At 45.0% G+C, this 18,741-nt stretch overlaps 1 protein-coding gene across 1 annotated transcript in view; it reads left to right on the forward strand.

Annotated features, from left to right (window-relative positions):
- Positions 1 to 18,741, forward strand: part of LOC126428076 (protein disulfide-isomerase A5) — a 139,998-nt gene that overhangs the window by 84,659 nt on the left and 36,598 nt on the right. Inside the window, exons 4-7 of the mRNA XM_050089965.1 lie at positions 1,012 to 1,238; positions 9,931 to 10,099; positions 12,442 to 12,546; positions 14,666 to 14,972. Coding sequence (XP_049945922.1) covers positions 1,012 to 1,238; positions 9,931 to 10,099; positions 12,442 to 12,546; positions 14,666 to 14,972 — 808 coding nt within the window. The remainder of the gene's footprint in view (positions 1 to 1,011; positions 1,239 to 9,930; positions 10,100 to 12,441; positions 12,547 to 14,665; positions 14,973 to 18,741) is intronic.

The raw sequence follows: 18,741 nt of genomic DNA on the forward strand, positions 1-18,741 counted from the left end.
CGGGTTGGTGATGACAATTTGATCGTAGTTTTGATAATGCGTTTGCTGTGGAAAGTAAATAAAGTTAGCATTGTGAACGTTTGATGACTTATTGTGAATGAATGCTGAGGGGATCAGAGTGAAATTTGGCTCATCATAATCAACAATTTCCAAGAAATCAGGCAAGATAATTACAAATATCAGTTGTGGGGCCAATAACACGGCAATCACCAGCAACACAGTGACCTGCGTGGAGGAATTACCGGCATAGTGATGACCAAATTTGAAACAGTGAGAGGAGAGAAAATGGTTTTGGTAGGCGTAACCGGCAGACAGTAGACAGCGGAAGAGTTCGGGATCGTTCACCACTCGGAGATGCGTGCAATGCCTGGTAAACTAGAAGTAGTTTTGGACGAGACCCACACAATCTAATGGGTCAAACAGGAGAATACAAACAATTAAACATGAAACTAAAGATATTAGTGCTGAACTACTGACAGAAGATACACACGTGTAGATGAAGTGTCGAATCTGGTGACTGAACTTAGTGTAAGTCAGAAAATGACGGCAATTTTAGATTCTGGTAGTGATACTGTAGTGATCTCCAAAAGTTTGTATGAACAGATTGATGAAATAGGAGAGGTACCTATTTTCCCTGTCAGTAGTTTACATATCATTACAGCAGCTGGGCACAGAAGTTACGCTGTTACTATACGGGCGCTCATTAGGTGCAAGAATTTAAACAGACATTTTGACGTGTTGGTTTTGATTCCTGACTCTTTGACTGTGGATTGGATTTTTGGCAGTGATTGACTGGCAGAAAAAGAGGTAAGGTCGAGTACGGAAGATGATAATTTCGTTTTTGGGACGGTCGTAATTGGGACAATCGGTATTTAATATTTAAATATTAGTAGGTGACAGTTACTTTTTGAATACCCCTTGTGACAATATTTTGACGCACATTTTATTTGAGCTGTTAGGTCGCCTGTGTTCCGGAAGGGCAGACTAGGAGAACCGTGCCGTGTCTCACAGGCTCTCCAGAAGGTGCTGCAGCGTAGGGACGGCCCGCGGCAGATGCTGGTGCTGTTCTACGCCCCCTGGTGCGGCTTCTGCAAGCAGCTGAAGCCGGACTACGCGGCGGCCGCGTCGGAGCTCAGGGGCGTCGCCACGCTGGCGGCCGTGGACGTCAACCGCCCGGAGAACGCGGTCCTCCGTCAGAAGTACAACATCACCGGCTTCCCCACCGTCATCTACTTCGAGTGAGTCGGTAACGCGCGTCGCGATTCTCGGGACGGTCGTGTCCGTTCCTCCCCTGCCGCCCTCGTTTTTTCTCCTTTTGTAACTGTGCCGTTACAGTGAGACAATACAGCTGGCCGACGCTCGCCTCTGAGAGACAGAATATTTACCTCGTGTTGCTCGAGTGGCACAGGTGACGTACGATCAAAAACTCTGTCACATTATATGTTGCAGGGAGTCTTCACTTTCAGCATTGCCTCTCAATCCTTCCCGAAAAATACCGAAGAAACTAATAATTGTACTGACCGAGTTAGGTGGTGCAGTAATTAGCACACCGTAGGTGCATTCGGGAGGGCGACGGTTCGAATTACATTCTGCCTGTCCCGACTTAAGTTTTCCGTGAATTCCGTAAATTGCTTTAGGCAGGTGCCTAGTTGGTTACTCTGAAAGAGCACAGTCAATTTCCTTCCTCACCTTTCCATTTTCGAGCTAGTTCTCCATTTCCGAGACCTCGTTGTTGACGGGACGTTAAAATGCTAATCTTCGTTCCTTCCGAATTTCACTCGAGGTACCTGTGACCTGACGGCACACTGCTCTGTCGTAGTCCTTTCGGTTGACAGTAACTCCTCTACTGTGTCACTCGTCCATGCATTTCCCCCTCTCGAAAATAAATGAAATTTAATTTACCGACGTGAGATCTTCCTGCTGCGACACGTTAAACGTAAACGCCACTCGCAGATTAGGACTCGGGCACGTTCCGACTGGCCGACTGCAGCTTACGAGGTGAGAGCAGTAGACGACTGTGGGACGTGTGGCGAGTGTGTCGCCAGTCTCTCTGGCCGTTACTGCCTGCAGATGAATCCCGACAGTGGTGTGGCTTCTCTATTTGAGCAACTCCTCGTCTGACTTCACGAGGCCGAGTGGACTCCATTTGAGACTTTCGTACCTCCTAAAAAAATCTGTGGTGACACTGTGAAATGAACTCGAATTCTTTCACACACCGGGCAGTGACGCTAACTGTTCGGCTAGGTTACCGCATCTAAATATGCGACACCGTAAGTTTCCGCTTACGTGAAGTTTGATGTGGAGAGCTGTGTCAGGTAAACTGTTTGAGTAAATCCTAGCACTCTGCACTCAGTGTGTCACCCGTTACTCGATAGGGGCCCTCTTACCTCCTTCGTCCTGTAACAGTTTCGTTGTCTCTGTTAGATTTCTTTTCCGAAAGTCACAGCTTCTGATGTACTATTTTGATCGTTAAAATTCAATGTGCCTTTTGGGATTGCTACTATGCACTGCAGTAATATTCTGAGTCATTAAGAAAATGTGATGCCACTGTATTTATTCTTCTGAGTAAAACAAGGAAAAACTGATCAGTATAATGCAACCGACCCTGTGTGTGAACCAGTCTAAACCCATAAATCACTGTGACGATTGTAGAGTACAGTTATAATACCTCGAGCACCACAGATATTAAATATTAATCTGCTACAATTACTTTCTTGTCTCTTAAGTCAAAACTAGCATTTCTGAGGCAAAATTGTACTATAAATCACTCAAATTAAATGAAAATAAACGTTCACAATCGGTACGTGTTCACATTGCGGAGGTCGTCCGGTGACTTCTCCGAGATATCCGGTGACTTCTCCGAGATGAGTACGTGACTGTGACCGACTGCTCTCCACCTGCCAGTTCGGGAGACACTTCCTCTGCAGTTCAGCTCGTACCGCCGGTATCTGTAATGGAGGTCTGATTGTTCTGTTAACTTTTGTGAGTCAGTGCTTAATAAATGATATTGTAATGATTAACACGTCATTACAGGTATTGTCAGATTAGTGTTTTAATCAATCGTACATTAAATATTAACACCGACTGTTACACGTGTCGGGGCCAAATCTGATACGGGACTCCTTCCGATCGGCTGTCACACGGGGGCAGAGGTTGCCTGCTGTCAGAGCTTTACCTCACTCCGGGTCCGGTCGGCGCGGTGGTCTGTCGGGAGCTGTAACCTGTCTCTTTTACTGGCTCACGTAACTACAGCAGCAGATACGTTACGTACAGTACGACAAATCGTAAACTGCACTGTGGCACGAGCGCCGCAACCTCGGCGTACGAAACTCTTCCTTCCGTCTGGACTCTCGGAAAATGCTCGGAGCACTAGGGCCCTCGAGATGCTCGAGGACTCGCGACTGCCTTCGTAGAACTTACTCCCCCTGATATGACCCACTCTACCTCCCAAAATACACAAAAACAACGCTCTGTGCTGTTTAACAAAAAAGATAATGTTTATTTTTATTATTGATCTTTTGTCACCCCTGCGCCCAACGTAAGGTGTGTCGCTTTCATCTCTGGGTCTGAGTGACCTACCCTGTCCTTTCTAGCCTGTCCCTCTTTCTTCCCTGGGAAAGAAACTAATACACACCAAAGATGTGCTTTCAAATGTGTGTGCCAACTTTACTGAGCACTTTGCCTCTTGAAGGTAAGTACTGAGCAGAAATTCTACCTCAGTATTTTATTGTTTCTTCTTCTTCTTCTTCTTCTTCGTCTTGCGTTACAGACTCTGTTTGTTTATTTTTTTCTTGTGTGAATTTTTCTTCCGATTTAACTAACCATCTTCCTTCTACTACAACTACTGATTAGACGTGCTCCACTCATTCTTTGACAATAAGCACTTTCTCACTGTCACAGTTTTGTTCCTGACACAACAGTTGTGTGATTGCAATTGTAGTGAACCAATTATACAGTGATTAGTCATCTTTTGCTGACGTGTTGTGAAACTGAATTTTTAAAGATTTTCCAACGTAGTAACTGCTTCATCAGTTCCGTGATTACCACAGTAGTACAAGTTTACTTGTCAGCTAGCTCCACGTAAGATGAGGAGATTGAAGATAAAAGAAATTATTTAGATAGTTAAAGGAGATGAAAATTTTATCGTGACGGGTGACTGGAATTTGATAGTAAGAGAACGAAAAATAGTAGGTCAATATGGACTGGGAGAAAGGATTGCAAGAGGAAGCCACCCGGTAGGATTTTGCACAGAGCATAATTTAATCATTGCTAAGACTTAGTTTAAGAATCATCAAAGAAGGTTGTATACTTGCAAGAGACCTACGCACACCGGAAGGTTTCAGGATGATTGTATCAAGATTAGACGGAGATTTAGGAACCAGATTTTAAATTGTAAGGTTTTTCCAGGAACAAATGTGGACTCCGACCACAATTTAGTGGTTATGAATTACAGATTAAAATTGAAGAAATTGGAAAAAAGTAGGAAATTAAGATGGGACCTGGATAAGATGAAAGAACCAGAGGTTGTTGAGGGCTTCAGAGGGAGCGTTACATAACGGTTGACTAGAACAGGTGAAAGAAACACAGTAGAAGAGATGAAATAGTGAAGGCAGCAGTGGATCAAATAGGTAAAAAGACAAGGCCAAGTACGAATCCTTGGATAATACAAGAGATATTGAATTTAATTGATGAAAGGAGAAAATTTAAAAATCCGTCAAATGAAGCAGGTGATAGGGAAGATAAACGTTTAAAAAATAGAGATTGACAAGAAGTGCAAAATTGCTAAGCAGGAATGGCTCGAGGACAAAGGTAAGGCTTTAGAAGCATACTTCACTCTGGGAAAGATAAATACTGCCTGCAGGAAAATCAAAGAGGTCGTTGGGGAAAAGAGAAGCAGCTGTATGAACGTCAAGACCTCAGATGGTAAACCAGTCCTAACCAAAGGAGGGAAAGCTGAAAGGTAGGAGTAGTATATGGAGGGTCTATATAAGGGAGATCAATGTGACAGCAATATTATACAAAGGAAAGTGGACACAGATGAAGATGAGAAGAATTTGACAAAGCTCTGAAAGATGTAGGTCAAAACAAGGCCCCAGGAGTAGACGATATTCCACCGTATATACTGATAGCCTCGGTAGAGCCAGCCATGACAAAACTCTTATTCGGTGTGTGAGATGTACGAGACAGGTGAAATACCCTCAGATTTAAAGAAGAATGTAATAATTCCAATTCCAAAGAAACCAAGTCCTGACAGGTGTGAAAATCAATCAGTTTGATAAGTCACGGCCGCAAATACTAACACGAATTCTCTATAGAAGAATGAAAAAACTGGTAGAAGCCCACCTCGGAGAAAATATTTTGGATTCTGGAGAAATGCAGGAACATGTGAGGCAGTACTCACCCTACGACTTCCCGTCAGAAGATATGTTAAGGAAAGATAAACGTATGTTCGTAGCATTTGTGGACTTAGAGAAAGCTTTGAAATTCTGAAGGTAGCACAGCTAAAATACAAGGAGGAAAAGGCTATTTACAACTTGTACAGAAACAACCAGATGGCAGTTGTATGAGTTGAGGGGCATGAAAGAAAGGGAATCAGTAGTTGAGAAGGGAGTGAGACAGGATTGTAGCCTATCCCCAATGTCATTCAATATGTATACTGAAAAAGCAGTAAAGGAAACAAAAGAAAAATTTGGAGAAGGAATTAAAGTCCAAGGAGCAGAAATAAAAACTTTGAGGTTTGCCGACATTATTGTAATTCTGTCCGAGACAGCAAAGTACTCGGAAGAGCAGTCGAATGGCACGGACAGTGTCTCTCTCGAAGGACAGACGTAAAAAAAAAATTCGACCGAAGCAAAGTGAGGATAATGGAATGTAGTAGAATTAAATCAGGTGGTGCTAAGGGAATTAGACTAGGAAGTGAGACACTTAAAAGTAGTTGGTGTGTTTCGCTATTCGGGCAGCAGAGTAACCGATAATGGCTGAAGTAGAGAGGATATAAAATGTAGGCTGGCAATGGCAAGAAAATAGTTTCTGAAGAAGAGACATTTGTTATAGATTTAAGTACTAGGAGGTCTTTTCTGAAGGTATTTGGCTGTAATGTAGCCATGTGTGGAAGTGAAACGTGAACAGTAAACAGTTTAGACAAAGAGAGAATTGAAGCTTTTGAAATGTGGTGCCACAGAAGAGTACTGAAGATTAGACGGATTGATTGTGCAACTAATGAGAGGTACCGAATGGAATTGGGGACAAGAGGAATTTGTCGGGAAGACGAGGAATTTGTGGCACAACCAGACCAGAAGAACGGATCGGTCGATAGGACACTTTCCGAGATGTCGAGGGATCGTCAATTTAGTACCGGAAGGAAGTGCGGGAGGTAAAAATCGTAGAGAGACCGAGAGACGAATACAGCAAATAGGTCGAGAATGATGTAGGTCGCAGTAGTTTTTCGGAGACGGGGAAGCTCGCACGAGCTAGAGGAGCACGGGGAGCTGCAGTTACAACATAAGACCACTCGATTCGCGTCGTGCAGGGACAGAAGTGGACACATCGCGCTACCTTCTGCTGCACTTGAGAACAAAATGACATATCATTCTGTTCTCAGTTGAAATAAAATTTTGGTATCTTAATTACACTTCATAAATATCAGTGTCTGGCCTAAAATGAACCGTACGAAAAGTTTTTGCACTGCATTTTTACCTCTTCAAACTCTTTAAAATCTTGTGCACTGTTTTACTTAACTGGATGCAGCCCAATAACTATGACAAATAACAAAAAGAAATACAGTTTTCTATCAAGTGAAGATATCGGACTGTAAGATATGCAAAAGTCAATTTTTTTCACATAATAGTTTTCTTAAAATTGGACGATAAGTATTTTATAGTGGCTGGAATGCAGCTCCCAGCTTAGGTAGGAGCATTTGACGAGCATTACGGCTACGACGAAGCTGCGCTCAGCACGGAATGCGGAGAGCACTTCTGTAGTAGCAAAACAGTTAAGATTGAGCGTGTTTGTGTGACCCTAGAAATACTGGTAAATTTTCACACTATATGTACATCAATTGTAATTTCTATATTATTAATGTTTGAAAATTAGTCGTATATTTAGTAAAAATTTAATTGTCTTCTATAATATACTTCTCGTTTAGATAGTGACTATTATCTCGCTCTCAGTTACCTTATCTTACGCTACAGGTGTGGCACAGTTTTTGTCTAAGTAAAAGGCAAATTTAATGTACACCACCGAGTGGTAACAGCGAAAGACAGCTGTCGACAAACTTCGGAACCGAGTGCAGTTACGACAAAAATTTTGCGCTCTCCGTTATTCGTTGTGCGAAGAACAGTTCTAATAGAGAAGCTTTCAGAATGTAATGTGTGGTTTTGTGAAGCAAATCCTGCAGAGCCCCAAAAGTTGGGAAATATCCTGAACTGTAAGTGAGGGTTCTTTCCTTTGTACAGTGTTATAACTACCACTCGGCAAGTAACCTAGTTAAAGGCCTCGAAAATTGCAAAGACCGTACATATGCCAGTGCTGCAATTTTGTGAGAGTGCCGGCATGTGCAGTAGGTTCGTGTGCAGAGTGGCCGGTCTGTCAGACAGGGTACCACTGAAAGGTTTGACTGAGAAACTCGGCAACGTCCAGAGGCACACGCTACAGTAGAGTGGCAACGCTGACTGTGCAGCTTACAGTGGCACACAGTATTTCATTAGGAACAACTAGACATGGAAAAACAAAAAAATTACTTGTTGTCAACACTTACTGAGGTGTAGAAGTTTCCCAAAGAAAGTACCCACAAGGGGGTTAGTGATTTGGTATGCTCCTGAATAAATTAGAAACCTGTCTCTGAAAACGTTGTTCCTCGGCTTTTAGAAGGGTACGAGGTACTCATTTTATTGGGCACGACCAAAATTCCGTAAGTCGTCCTCGTACGAGTGTATTCCCTCTTCACAAAAAATTGTATACCTGACTGTGCCGTGCTGTAGAGCAGAATCATTTATGATTATGGAGAGAAAGAAAAGTCCCTCTATTCCATTCTTTATATGAACTCACTGGACAAAATGTTAGTCACCTCTTAAAAGGGCACACTACTATCTCTTTAGTGCTACAGATTGCTGAGGACCACTATAATAATTATTTCGCGTGGCTCGATGGCCGGATGCTAGTCTTCCGTCGGGATGCCACTTTGTGAATCGCTCGCCCCTGACATACCCCAGTTAATTGGTCAGGAAGTAGATCTGCAGTTTAATGTGAAATCCGAACCGCACGTTATTTCTGGTAGACCTCCATACTGTCGAGAGGTGAATTCTAGGTTAAAAGGCAGAGTAAAAAACTCTGTCTGATCACGATTCGGTTGTTTGAACTTTCGGTTTCTGAGCACACGCTTCACCACGGGGCTCGACTGTAGAACTGCTGCAATTGGTCGTGTGATCTTAAGTCGTGGCAAGCGAAGTGGTTCCGGTCGGTTGTGTAGAATAGGTACTGGAGACGTGACAGAATGACAGAAAGATGCTACGGTGTTTGGAAGCGTTCACGAGTGTACCTCGAATTAAGTTGTCCGATTTGTCGGTCTATCGACACGGAGTCCACGGGGATACACTCGCAGCCACGTAATGCGGCATACTGGGGGCTGTTGTAAAAAGATCCGAACCAGAGATGACTGTCACACTCTACCAGAGACAATTTGTTTCTGACCCGACAGAAATGGTTGTCGTCTCTGTCATTTCCGGAGTGAAGGTTGCAAACGGAACTGCACGTGCAGACATTCAAAGTTCAGTACCTCACAAAAGGTAACGGTCCAGTGCCGTGTAAAACTTCACGTTTTCGGTGAGCCAAATTGTACAGAAACGAGGCCGTTGCTGCACGGAAATAGCGGTGTGACTAAATGAGTCGCAGTTTTGGCTCTTATCGAACGGTGCGAGGCGTCGAATGCACCGGCAGTTCGATGAGGCATTTAATCTGCAATGTCTGGAGTATATAATACGTGTGGGTGGTTTTTGTACCGCGGCTCAGACCCACTCGTTCGGGTTACCGGTTACTGTTAGCGTGAGGCCGGACATTCCTTACCAAATTGCAGTCACGGTGAAGGTTGAAGATGGCACTGAATGCTATTACTGTATTGTCTTCCGTAGATGGGTAACGTTTAGTCTGGCATGCGTAAGATAAACGCTGTCGTTTACACGTGTAACGGATTTGTACCTCGTTAGATGCTCAGTTTGGCAGCTCTCCGTTACTGAGCAATTATTCCAGAACCTGGTGCAAGTTTCAGTTTGCCTGTCTAACAGCGTCGAGGTGCAACACAAATTTGATTTTCAAAATTTTGCGTGTTTAGCGACCAAATTGAAAAGGCTGCCATTATCTTACATTTAAAGTTTTAAACGATACGACGAATATTACAGTTAGAAGCTGTGTGTCTGTCTCGAGACTGAGTGAGGTGGCGCAGTGGTTCGTACACTGTGACTCGTATTCGAGAGGACAACTGTTCAAACCCACGTGTGGCCGTCCCGATTTAGGTTTTCTGCGATTTCCCTAAATCACTTCAGGCATATGCCGGGACGGTTCCTTTGAAAGGGCACAGCCGATTTCCTTCCCCGTCCTTTCCTAATCTGACGGAACCCGTGACCTTGCCGATTGGTCCCCTCCCCCGAAGCCGACCGATCTGTCCCGAGGCAGCGTAACTCACGGTGTGCTAATACCTAAATTTTAATTGTGCGGCATTTGAGAATCGGAGCACTTAGTCACTTCCGACAAACTCTGAGCACAATTAGGAAACATTTTCGACTGCTGGCTCACTCTCGTCACAAATTGACTAATAATTCTAGAAGTTGGAAATTCTGTGTGTGTCATTGCATTTCTTGTCGATTTACAGTAAATTACTGCAATAATAGTGCAGCAGTGCTTCAGTTACATTGTTGCATCATTTTCGTTTTTCCACAGAAATGGAAGCCAGAAGATGGTATACGAGGGAGAGAACAAGAAGGATGCACTTGTAAGGTTCATCCGGAACCCCGAGAAACCTCCAGAAAAACCGAAGGAGATTCCCTGGGCCGAAACTGATACCTCTGTCACTCACCTCACCACCGAGACATTTGATTCTTTGCTCGAGGTTAGTGTTCTGTCAAATTGGCTCGTCTTGTATGCTGTCGTGTATCAAAATACACAGAAACACTTACAGCTCATTTATTCTCAAAATAAGAGAGTGATGGCAAACAATAATTGTTCTGTTTCCCAGTTAGAGTAGTTACTTTCTGATGTGTGTGTAGTGGTCATTAATACTTAAAAGGTCATTTCAATAATTCTATCACTGTCCGTTTATGAGTTGGTAAGCAATGTATCAACAAGCTGACTCTGCAATGATCAATATTTGTCATATCCTGACAGTAAATCGCTTCTCGCTTGCTTTAAGCATCGAGACGGTTACTATGCCGCTCATATAAGTCTTTGATAGTAATTATCAAGCTAAGTAAATTGCAGTTAATGTTACTGAATAACACACGTGGCGATAACGCCCAATATCCAGCCGCGTATCATAAACTCCGTACCGATATTTGAGAATTTGGTCGCAATTTCTTTCCACCAAAGTCGGGCTGTGGTTACCTAGAATAATTTTTAAATCAACTGCGGGTTGTAAATTTACAATTCTATGCCCATTCACGAAAGTTACAGCAAATCCGCACTCGATGACTACTCGATTGCGCGCTCGAGCAAAATGACGACTACTCGATCGCCCACTCGAGCAACACGGAAGTTTTTGTTCTTACAACGAGAAAACATATCGTGCATAATACGACAAGGTGATTTGCTATGTCAAAACATATTTATATCTATCTCATTAAAACTCATTACCTATTAAATGTTGTACGTAATTAAATTCTTTAGTCTGTAAATAATCAGTAAAATTTAGAAGTGAATGACATGCATAAAAAAAAATCTCAAGTTGATATGACATCACGGGTCACTACTGGTTTTGACGCCCCTACACTCACGTGACGCAAACTAGATCTGACTATATAGGACATACTTATGTAACGTGGTTTCATCGGCTAACATTGGATGTTACTCTATTATCACTGCATTCACTTCACCTACAGTAGGGGATTTTGTGCTTTTATCTCCTGGTAGTATTTATTTTATTACTCGTTTCATTTTCGTGATACATCGCAACTGTTCTGTCGAGACTTGGATATTTTTGCTGCAAGTGTTCTTCCACAAAAGAGGTCACGTATCTGAAAGCAATAAATCAGTTAGGTATTACTATACTTGCACGAAACTAAAAGCCTTCACTGCACGTAAATAAGAATACATTGCATATTGAGCTACAGACATAAAATCTTTTTTCCCTTGTTCCTCTGTGTATAAATGGCTATACAACCAAATTTTATAAATTTGAGAAATACAAACTGAAGACCCCATTGTATCTTTCACTCTGCAGTGGAATGTGCTCCAATTTGAAGCTTTCTGGTAAATTAAAACTGTGCACCAGACTGGAACTCAAACCCGGAAATTTCGCTTTTTTGTTTGCGAGTGCACTACCGACTGAGGTATCTCGGCAGAACTCGGGACCCGCCCTCGTAGCTCCGATTCTGACAGGACCTCTCCACTACTGTCCACCAGCTCCACACGGGACCTCCCACATATCTTCCGGTACTAGTACTCCTGTAGAAAACGGTACTGCAGAGAAACGTTTTAACCACAGCCCGGGGAAAGGTAGGGGCAGAAGGGAAGCTGCGGGCCGTGCTCGGATAACTCGTCTGTTACGAGCGTTGCCCGGGAAAGGCGAAATTTTCGGTCCGAGTGCCAGTATGACACACAGTTTTAACCCGCCGAGAAGTTTTGTGAATCGAACTTGTAAGTAACCCCGTGTGGCATCGAAACCTGTGAAGAGAGAGTGCAAAACACTGCCCGAGGCTCTCACACTCTGCAGTAGTCTGTGTCTGTCGAGCTTCCCGTTAACGTTTCATACCCGTAGTGACGCGGGGCCGTACTGTCGGAGTGTGCGTTTCGCGAGTTCTTATACGATACTTCGTAGTCTGTGACGAACGGAGTTGTGACTCGTGTCTTCTCGGTGTCGGCCGACAGAAATCGTAACTTCGGTCTCCGTGTAATGTGGCAGAGTAACGTGCCCAGACCGCAAGGGTCTTCGGTGTTTCATTAAATGGCTAATTTTTTCCCCAATTTTTGAAACGGCAGAAAAGCCCGGCAGTTCTCGACACGTGCAACGTTGCGGCGTCAGCTCCTCAGAATATTTTTCGTTGTTTGTGACTCGCCTCGTATTCTCCATTAGTTCTATATCACGTGTGTGTGAAGGTGAAACCAGTGGCATTATAATGTGGTCGACCGTGTTCAATTTTTTCGTGTGTGGGATACATTCTCGATTAGAAATGTATGTAACCGTTGAACTGAGACGGTGGGTAGGACAGTAAAAGTGAATGTTACGGTATCTTGCAGGAAGAGCCATCTGTGTTGGTGATGTTCTACGCACCGTGGTGTGGGCACTGCAAGAAAATGAAGCCCGAGTACGAGAAAGCTGCCGAGACGCTGAAGGCGCAGAAGGTAATACTGGAGGAAAGTATTTTTTTACGTTCCGATCTAGTCGACAAGTACTGCAGTCGAAGTGGGATTAAAACTTCCTCATAGTACCAGACGTGCTGTAGAATATTGTTTGCATATGACACTGGTGGACATCAGCCCTGAGAGTTTTGTGTTACACTTCTGTTGTAACAGTATGCTCAGTTTGTGTATACATATGTTTCTTTTATGACCTTTTGATGTTTTTCCGTGGTTACATAAGGTGCAGTTTTATTTAAATTGAATTCTCGAAATGCCATTTAATATGCTAATAGAAGGTCCTTGGCGGAACATAAATAATGTGAGGGTAAAGGTAACAAGTAGGACACTCTGATAGTGGAGGTACTGCGTCGTCAGTAGGTATCTGAATGAGATGGAGCTTTTGGACTAGTTGTCTTTCAGATTTGTGTAGGTGCGTGCAACCGTCCACCCTCCCCCTCCCTCACTAACCCGCCCACCCCATCATAGACGTAGAGAGAGAAATCCAGGTTTCTGCATCGTGCAACTAAGTTGATTTGTACACTGCATGACAAAATGAAGCACACGGAGGATGTGTTCGGATGTCAGTGTACCTCTGTACACGTATGCACAATGGCAGGCACTTAAATGATTATACTTGCAGGTAGGATTTATAAGGGGCACCGACAGTGTCAGACGTCGATCGATCACTGCGAAGGACACGGAGGTGCCGCTTACTCGTTTGACACAGTGTTATCGCCACGTGACATTTTAAAGTGATTTCGTTGAGGGTCTGCTTTTTGCAGCTGGTGGAATTGTGAAATATCCAGATTTGTGGGGCATTCGAATGTGACGCTGGCCCAGTCTCGGGGAGTGCGAGGAAATGTCGGAGCGGACGCACTCGTCATCGAGGTTTCTGTCGACCGCGTCCGACCGCCACGAGTGGGGGATTGCCTTACCGTGCTCTGCTCGTAACCCATTCAGACGTGCACCTGCCGGTCGAAAGTGGACTCCTCACGACACAACACGAATACACTCTAGCTGGAAATAAACGTGATTGCCGGTGGGGGGTGACAGACGAGGGGACTGGAGAGACCGGTGGACAATCCTTACATTCGTCGGTGTGTTTACAGTGTGGGGGCTTGCAGTACCCTACTGGGATACGAGATTTGCTACCCTCGTTACTAAAGGTATGACAGCGAGATGTATCGAGCGTTCAGCTTCGACAGTTTCCAAATTGATCCCGTCGGCGTATCAAATAGTTCCCCGTGTCACGTTTCGACGAGTCGGAGCGGTACAGATATCGAGAATTGCCACTTCCTGTGCCCTTTCGGCAGGTCCTGTAAACGTACGTTGCCGTCAATCTCACTCCGAGAGACAGAAGGGACACTCACTGTCGAGCACCACTGACTGCCACTCCGTGTCGCAGTTCACTCTGGCCGTACACCGTGCGAGTCTATCTCGTCTGCGGTACAGTATCGGTGACACTTCACCTGTAACTTCCACCTGGATTTCAGCAATTCTGATCTGTCTACTATGCAGACCTGGTCGAACGGTCCTACGATCCACAGGTGGTGGTGTGCTGCTTCCGGAAGGAGCTGTGCCTACCTTTCTCGTCACACTCTCGTCCCGAGCCCGTCACGCACTCTGCAGTCGTCACACTACGTCTGACCGATTGTGCACCCTCTCTCTGTGACTCCCGTTCCCTCGTGCTGACAGTTTGACCTTTCTCAAAGGCATAAAGGGGGCAGTTAGCCGGATGCTCCGGTCCTCGAGCAGTGCCGTCTTGGCATCTCTGCCCGAAAAGTTGCACTAATGTGACATCACTTTTTTTTTTTTCCTCCACCTGGTCACCATTGTTCACTCACACTGTTCCTCATATGTAGGGCTGACTTTTCTCTGTACCGAAAATAAGCTCACTTAAGGATGAAATTTTAACGGACGTATCACACGGGCACGGAAAGACTGGAGAATAAGAGCGGTAGTGTTCCGCCGAGGCATCGTGTCGCGGTGCTTTCCGTTTCCTTCACTGCAGTAGACGTGTTCATGTTACATAGTTTTTTCACCATTTTGTTACGTAATCGAGTCTGTGAGCCCACGTACAGTACCTCACGGCGAGTCGTGGTCGCCGTTTCTGCCGTTTCAGATTCCAGGAGTGCTGGCAGCTCTAGATGCCACGAAGGAACAGGCGATAGCGACGCGTTATGACATCAGGGGCTACCCGACGCTCAAGTACTTCCGCGACGGTGCACTGGCGTACGACGTCGGGACGCTGCGGGATGCCGACCGTCTGACGGAGTTCATGCGGGACCCGAAGGAACCTCCACCGCCGCCGCCCCCGGAGAAGCCGTGGAGTGAGGAGGAGGGCCAGGACGTGGTGCACCTCACGGAGGAGACCTTCAAGCCCTTCCTGCGCAAGAAGAAGCACGTCCTCGTCATGTTCTACGCACCTTGTGAGTATCCTCGTCTGCCCGTGGCGTCGCAGGGAATCTGCCCGCCGTGGCGGCAGTGTCTGATACTCGGATTTGTCACAGCCACGTCGGGAAGCAGCGACGACATCCGCACTTACATCCTACGAGGCAACGTGCAGTGCACGGCAGAGGATACTTCCGACCGATATCAGTTTTCTGCCTCGTTCGTTCACGTATTGAGTGAGGGAGAAATGATTGCGTATCTGCCCCAGTATGTGCTCTAATCTCTGTCAGCTCATTCTCACGACTCTCGTGTGAGATATTTAACGGGGAGCAGAATTGTCACGTCATCTTAGAATATGTATTCTCTAAATTTCGTGATACCTGTACCGATGTTGTTCTGCGGATTTCCGTTTCAGTTCGCCAAGCGTTTACGTTACACTTCCGGGTGGGCTGTACCGATCAGTTACGGTCCTAGTGGCACATCTCTGAATTTGTTCGATTTCTGTTTTCTGAGAGGCCAGCTGGTGTGGCAGTTCCACAGTGACGGAAGTACTTTTCAGATGATTGATTGTAACATCTGACGAAGATAAATAAATTTGTCGTTTATATCTTGCGCAGAAAAATGAAATCTCAGGTATAAACAAGATAATATGTGTTTGACTACATTATTGGTTATATTTTTTATACAGGAACAGATTGTTGTTGTTGTTGTCGTCTCAGTAGTTGCTGTTGTCTTCAATCTGAAGACTGGTTTGATGCAGCTCTCGGCAGAACTCTATCCTGTGCAAGCCTCTTCATGTCGTAACTGCTTGCTGTATTCAAGCCTAAAGCTCCCTCTACAGGTTTTACACCCTACTTAACAAATTGGTGACTCATCAGTTCATCAGGCCGTGTCCAACAATCGTACAACATTTTTGGGTGGGAGACACGATGACGGTGACGACAATACGATGACTGTTGAACAGTGGATCAGAACACAGAGAAATGAGTGGGCTAATATGTCAATAAAAAGAGTCAAGTTTTGAAAATGTAATGTAGCTGGATAAATAAACGATCTACTCTGCAAGTGGCAGCAGAACACACTCGTATAAAGGTACTGAAGTTTGCAAGCTTTTAGAGCTAATGGCTCCTTCTTCTGGCAAAAGGATTCAAGGTGAAGGAAGACTGGTGAAGGAAGAGAACTGGTGAGATTTAGAAAAAGAGGTAGAGTTCAAAAAAAGAGACACAATGCAAGTGTTGAGAAGGAAAAACTTATAGTTGGGGACTGAACTGGACAAGATTTGAATAATGGGAACTTAAAGGTGGAAGATACGGTGATTCGCAAGACAGAGATTACTGCCGAAACATCGTGCACGAGTTAATAAGAGCAGAAAACTGAGTGCTTTTAATGTCACGAGGTCGATAGGGGGGTAACGAAAAATAGTCAGGTTCGGAAATGAGATATAGGGAAAACTAAAAGGGGGTGATGAAAGTTGTGAGTAAATGCTGAAACCAAAGAAATTAGCGTAAATTAAGGCTAGGTGGCTCGTGAGAACTGAGGACTTGTTCCCCCCCCCCCCCCCCCCCCCCCGAGTACTGAGAAAATTACGTCTGGGGGAAGAACCCAGATGCTACGTGTGGTGAAACGGGCACGACGTCATGTCCTAGAGCGTGCTCTGCAGCAGGATATTGTGTGTTGCCATTGTACGCCAAGTGCCCCTCTCCATTCATCTCAATTCGTAACTCGGTGGTAGTCGTGCCGACGTACGAGGCCAAATGGTGTTTACGTAACAGCTGGTATGTGACTTGTCGTTTCACACGTGGCTCTCCCTATGGTAGTACGTGTTTTGCCAGTTACAAGTCTACTATATAGGTGGTGGTAGGAGGGTGCACAGGACAAATCTCAGAGTGGGAACAGTCACACGGGTAGGAGCCACCCAAGGAATCGAAGAGATTGGGAGGGCGACAGAAAGCTATTTCGAAGTGTGGCGGACAAAATGTCAGACAGAATGGACCTCGTTTCGGAACACGATTTTTGGAAGTCAGTGCCTAGTCAATGTAGCTGATTAATACATTCGGGACCAGAGTAATTCTGAGTGACAGGTGGTGCAGTCCTCAGTTGTTTTTTTTGGACGGATCAGCAGTACCGGGATTAGATGTGACGGCCCAGAAAATCTGCTTCCAAACTACGCTGGTGGGGTAATTACGTCCAGGGAAGACCGAGGTGCGAATACGGTGAAAATGTTGTGAGACGAGAGACTGCATTTCATTGGCAAAACACTTAGAAGAGGTAACAGATCTACTGGAGAGACTGCCTACATTGTGCTTGTCTGTCCTCTTTTGGGGTACTGCTGCATAGTGTGGGATGTTTACAAAGTACGATTAGTGGAGTACATATAGAGAAAGTTCAAAGGAGGGCAGCACGTTTAGTATTATCGAGAAATGGGGGAAAGAGTGTCACGTACGTGATACGGTATTTGAAGTGGACAGCATTAAAACGAAGGCAATATTTGCTGTGGTGAAATCTTCTCGCCAAATATCAGTCACCAATTTTCTCCTCCGAATGCTAACATATTTTGTTTATGCCGACCTACGTAGGGACAAACTATCACCGTAATAAAATAAGGGAAATCGGACTTCACGTAGGAAGACAGCGGCATTCAATTTTGAACTATTGTGAAGGTGGTTCAACGAATCCTCTGTCAGGCACTTAACCGTGATTTGCGACGTAACCCTGCAGATGTAGATGTTTTGCTGTAGTCTGCATCTGAACAGATACTTTTGCCTCAAACGTCAAGGCCGTATGGGAGGGAATGTTGACTTGGAAAGGTAGTAAATACTCTTGTTTGTTATTAAGTATTATGTGAGACAGAAGTGTGTGTAGCTGACCTTCAGTGAGAATGAGCTAAATGTCAAGGAAAGTGGCAGTGAATTCAGAATAGGACCGTGTGAAATTTAATTGGAAGAGTCCAGGCATTTTACCTGGTAAAGATTTCCTCAGTGTATCTAAAACAAGGTGGGAGCTGATGGCAGCCGGTCCTCAGAAAACCCCATCCGAGTGACCCGAGGAAAGGTTGATGTAGGAAAGAGCCATCCTGGTCTCTGTGGCTGTGCCCCTGATCAGTTTGTATGTCTGCCCCATGTCTGCCCCTCAAAAGTAAAGTAGTTGTCGGTAAGTGTAAAGTTGATTAAGGTGAATGCCACAGGTGTGGAATCGGGTAGGTGCCGACTGAGAAAATGTCGAGCAACGAACAGACCGCGTACGAGGGCGATGTCTGTATAGAGGGAGGTAGTACGAGTGGAGACGAGTGAGCTTTGTGGTGGGAGTGGAACAGACAAGTATTTCAGCCGATTTAAGAAGTGGTCGGTTTCTTTAATATAGGAGGGAAATCTCTGTACTGTGGGTTGCACGTGTTAATCGACTAAGGCAGATATGTTTGATGGGTTATTTGAAGCCAGCAAGTACGGGACGGCCTGGGTGACTGGGTTTGTGGATCGTGGAACCACACTTCATATACCAGCTGTTACGTAAACACTGTTCGGCCTCTTACGTCGGCACGACAACTACCGAGTTATCAGTCGGGATGAATGGGCGTGGGGGCACGGCTTACACTGGCAGCACACAACATCCTGACGGAGAGCGTGCTCCGCAACATGACAGTCGTGACCTCGGTGCCTGCTTCGCCACATGTGGCATCTGTATTCTTCCCCCATACACCATTTTCTCAGTACTATGGGGGAACGTGTCTTCAGTTCTCACCCTGCCACCTAGTCTTAATTTACGTTAATTTCTTAGACCTCAATATTTATTCTCAGTAACTATTCCTTT

The sequence above is a fragment of the Schistocerca serialis genome, chromosome 12 (assembly GCF_023864345.2).
Source record: "Schistocerca serialis cubense isolate TAMUIC-IGC-003099 chromosome 12, iqSchSeri2.2, whole genome shotgun sequence".
Taxonomy (NCBI): Eukaryota; Metazoa; Arthropoda; class Insecta; order Orthoptera; family Acrididae; genus Schistocerca; species Schistocerca serialis.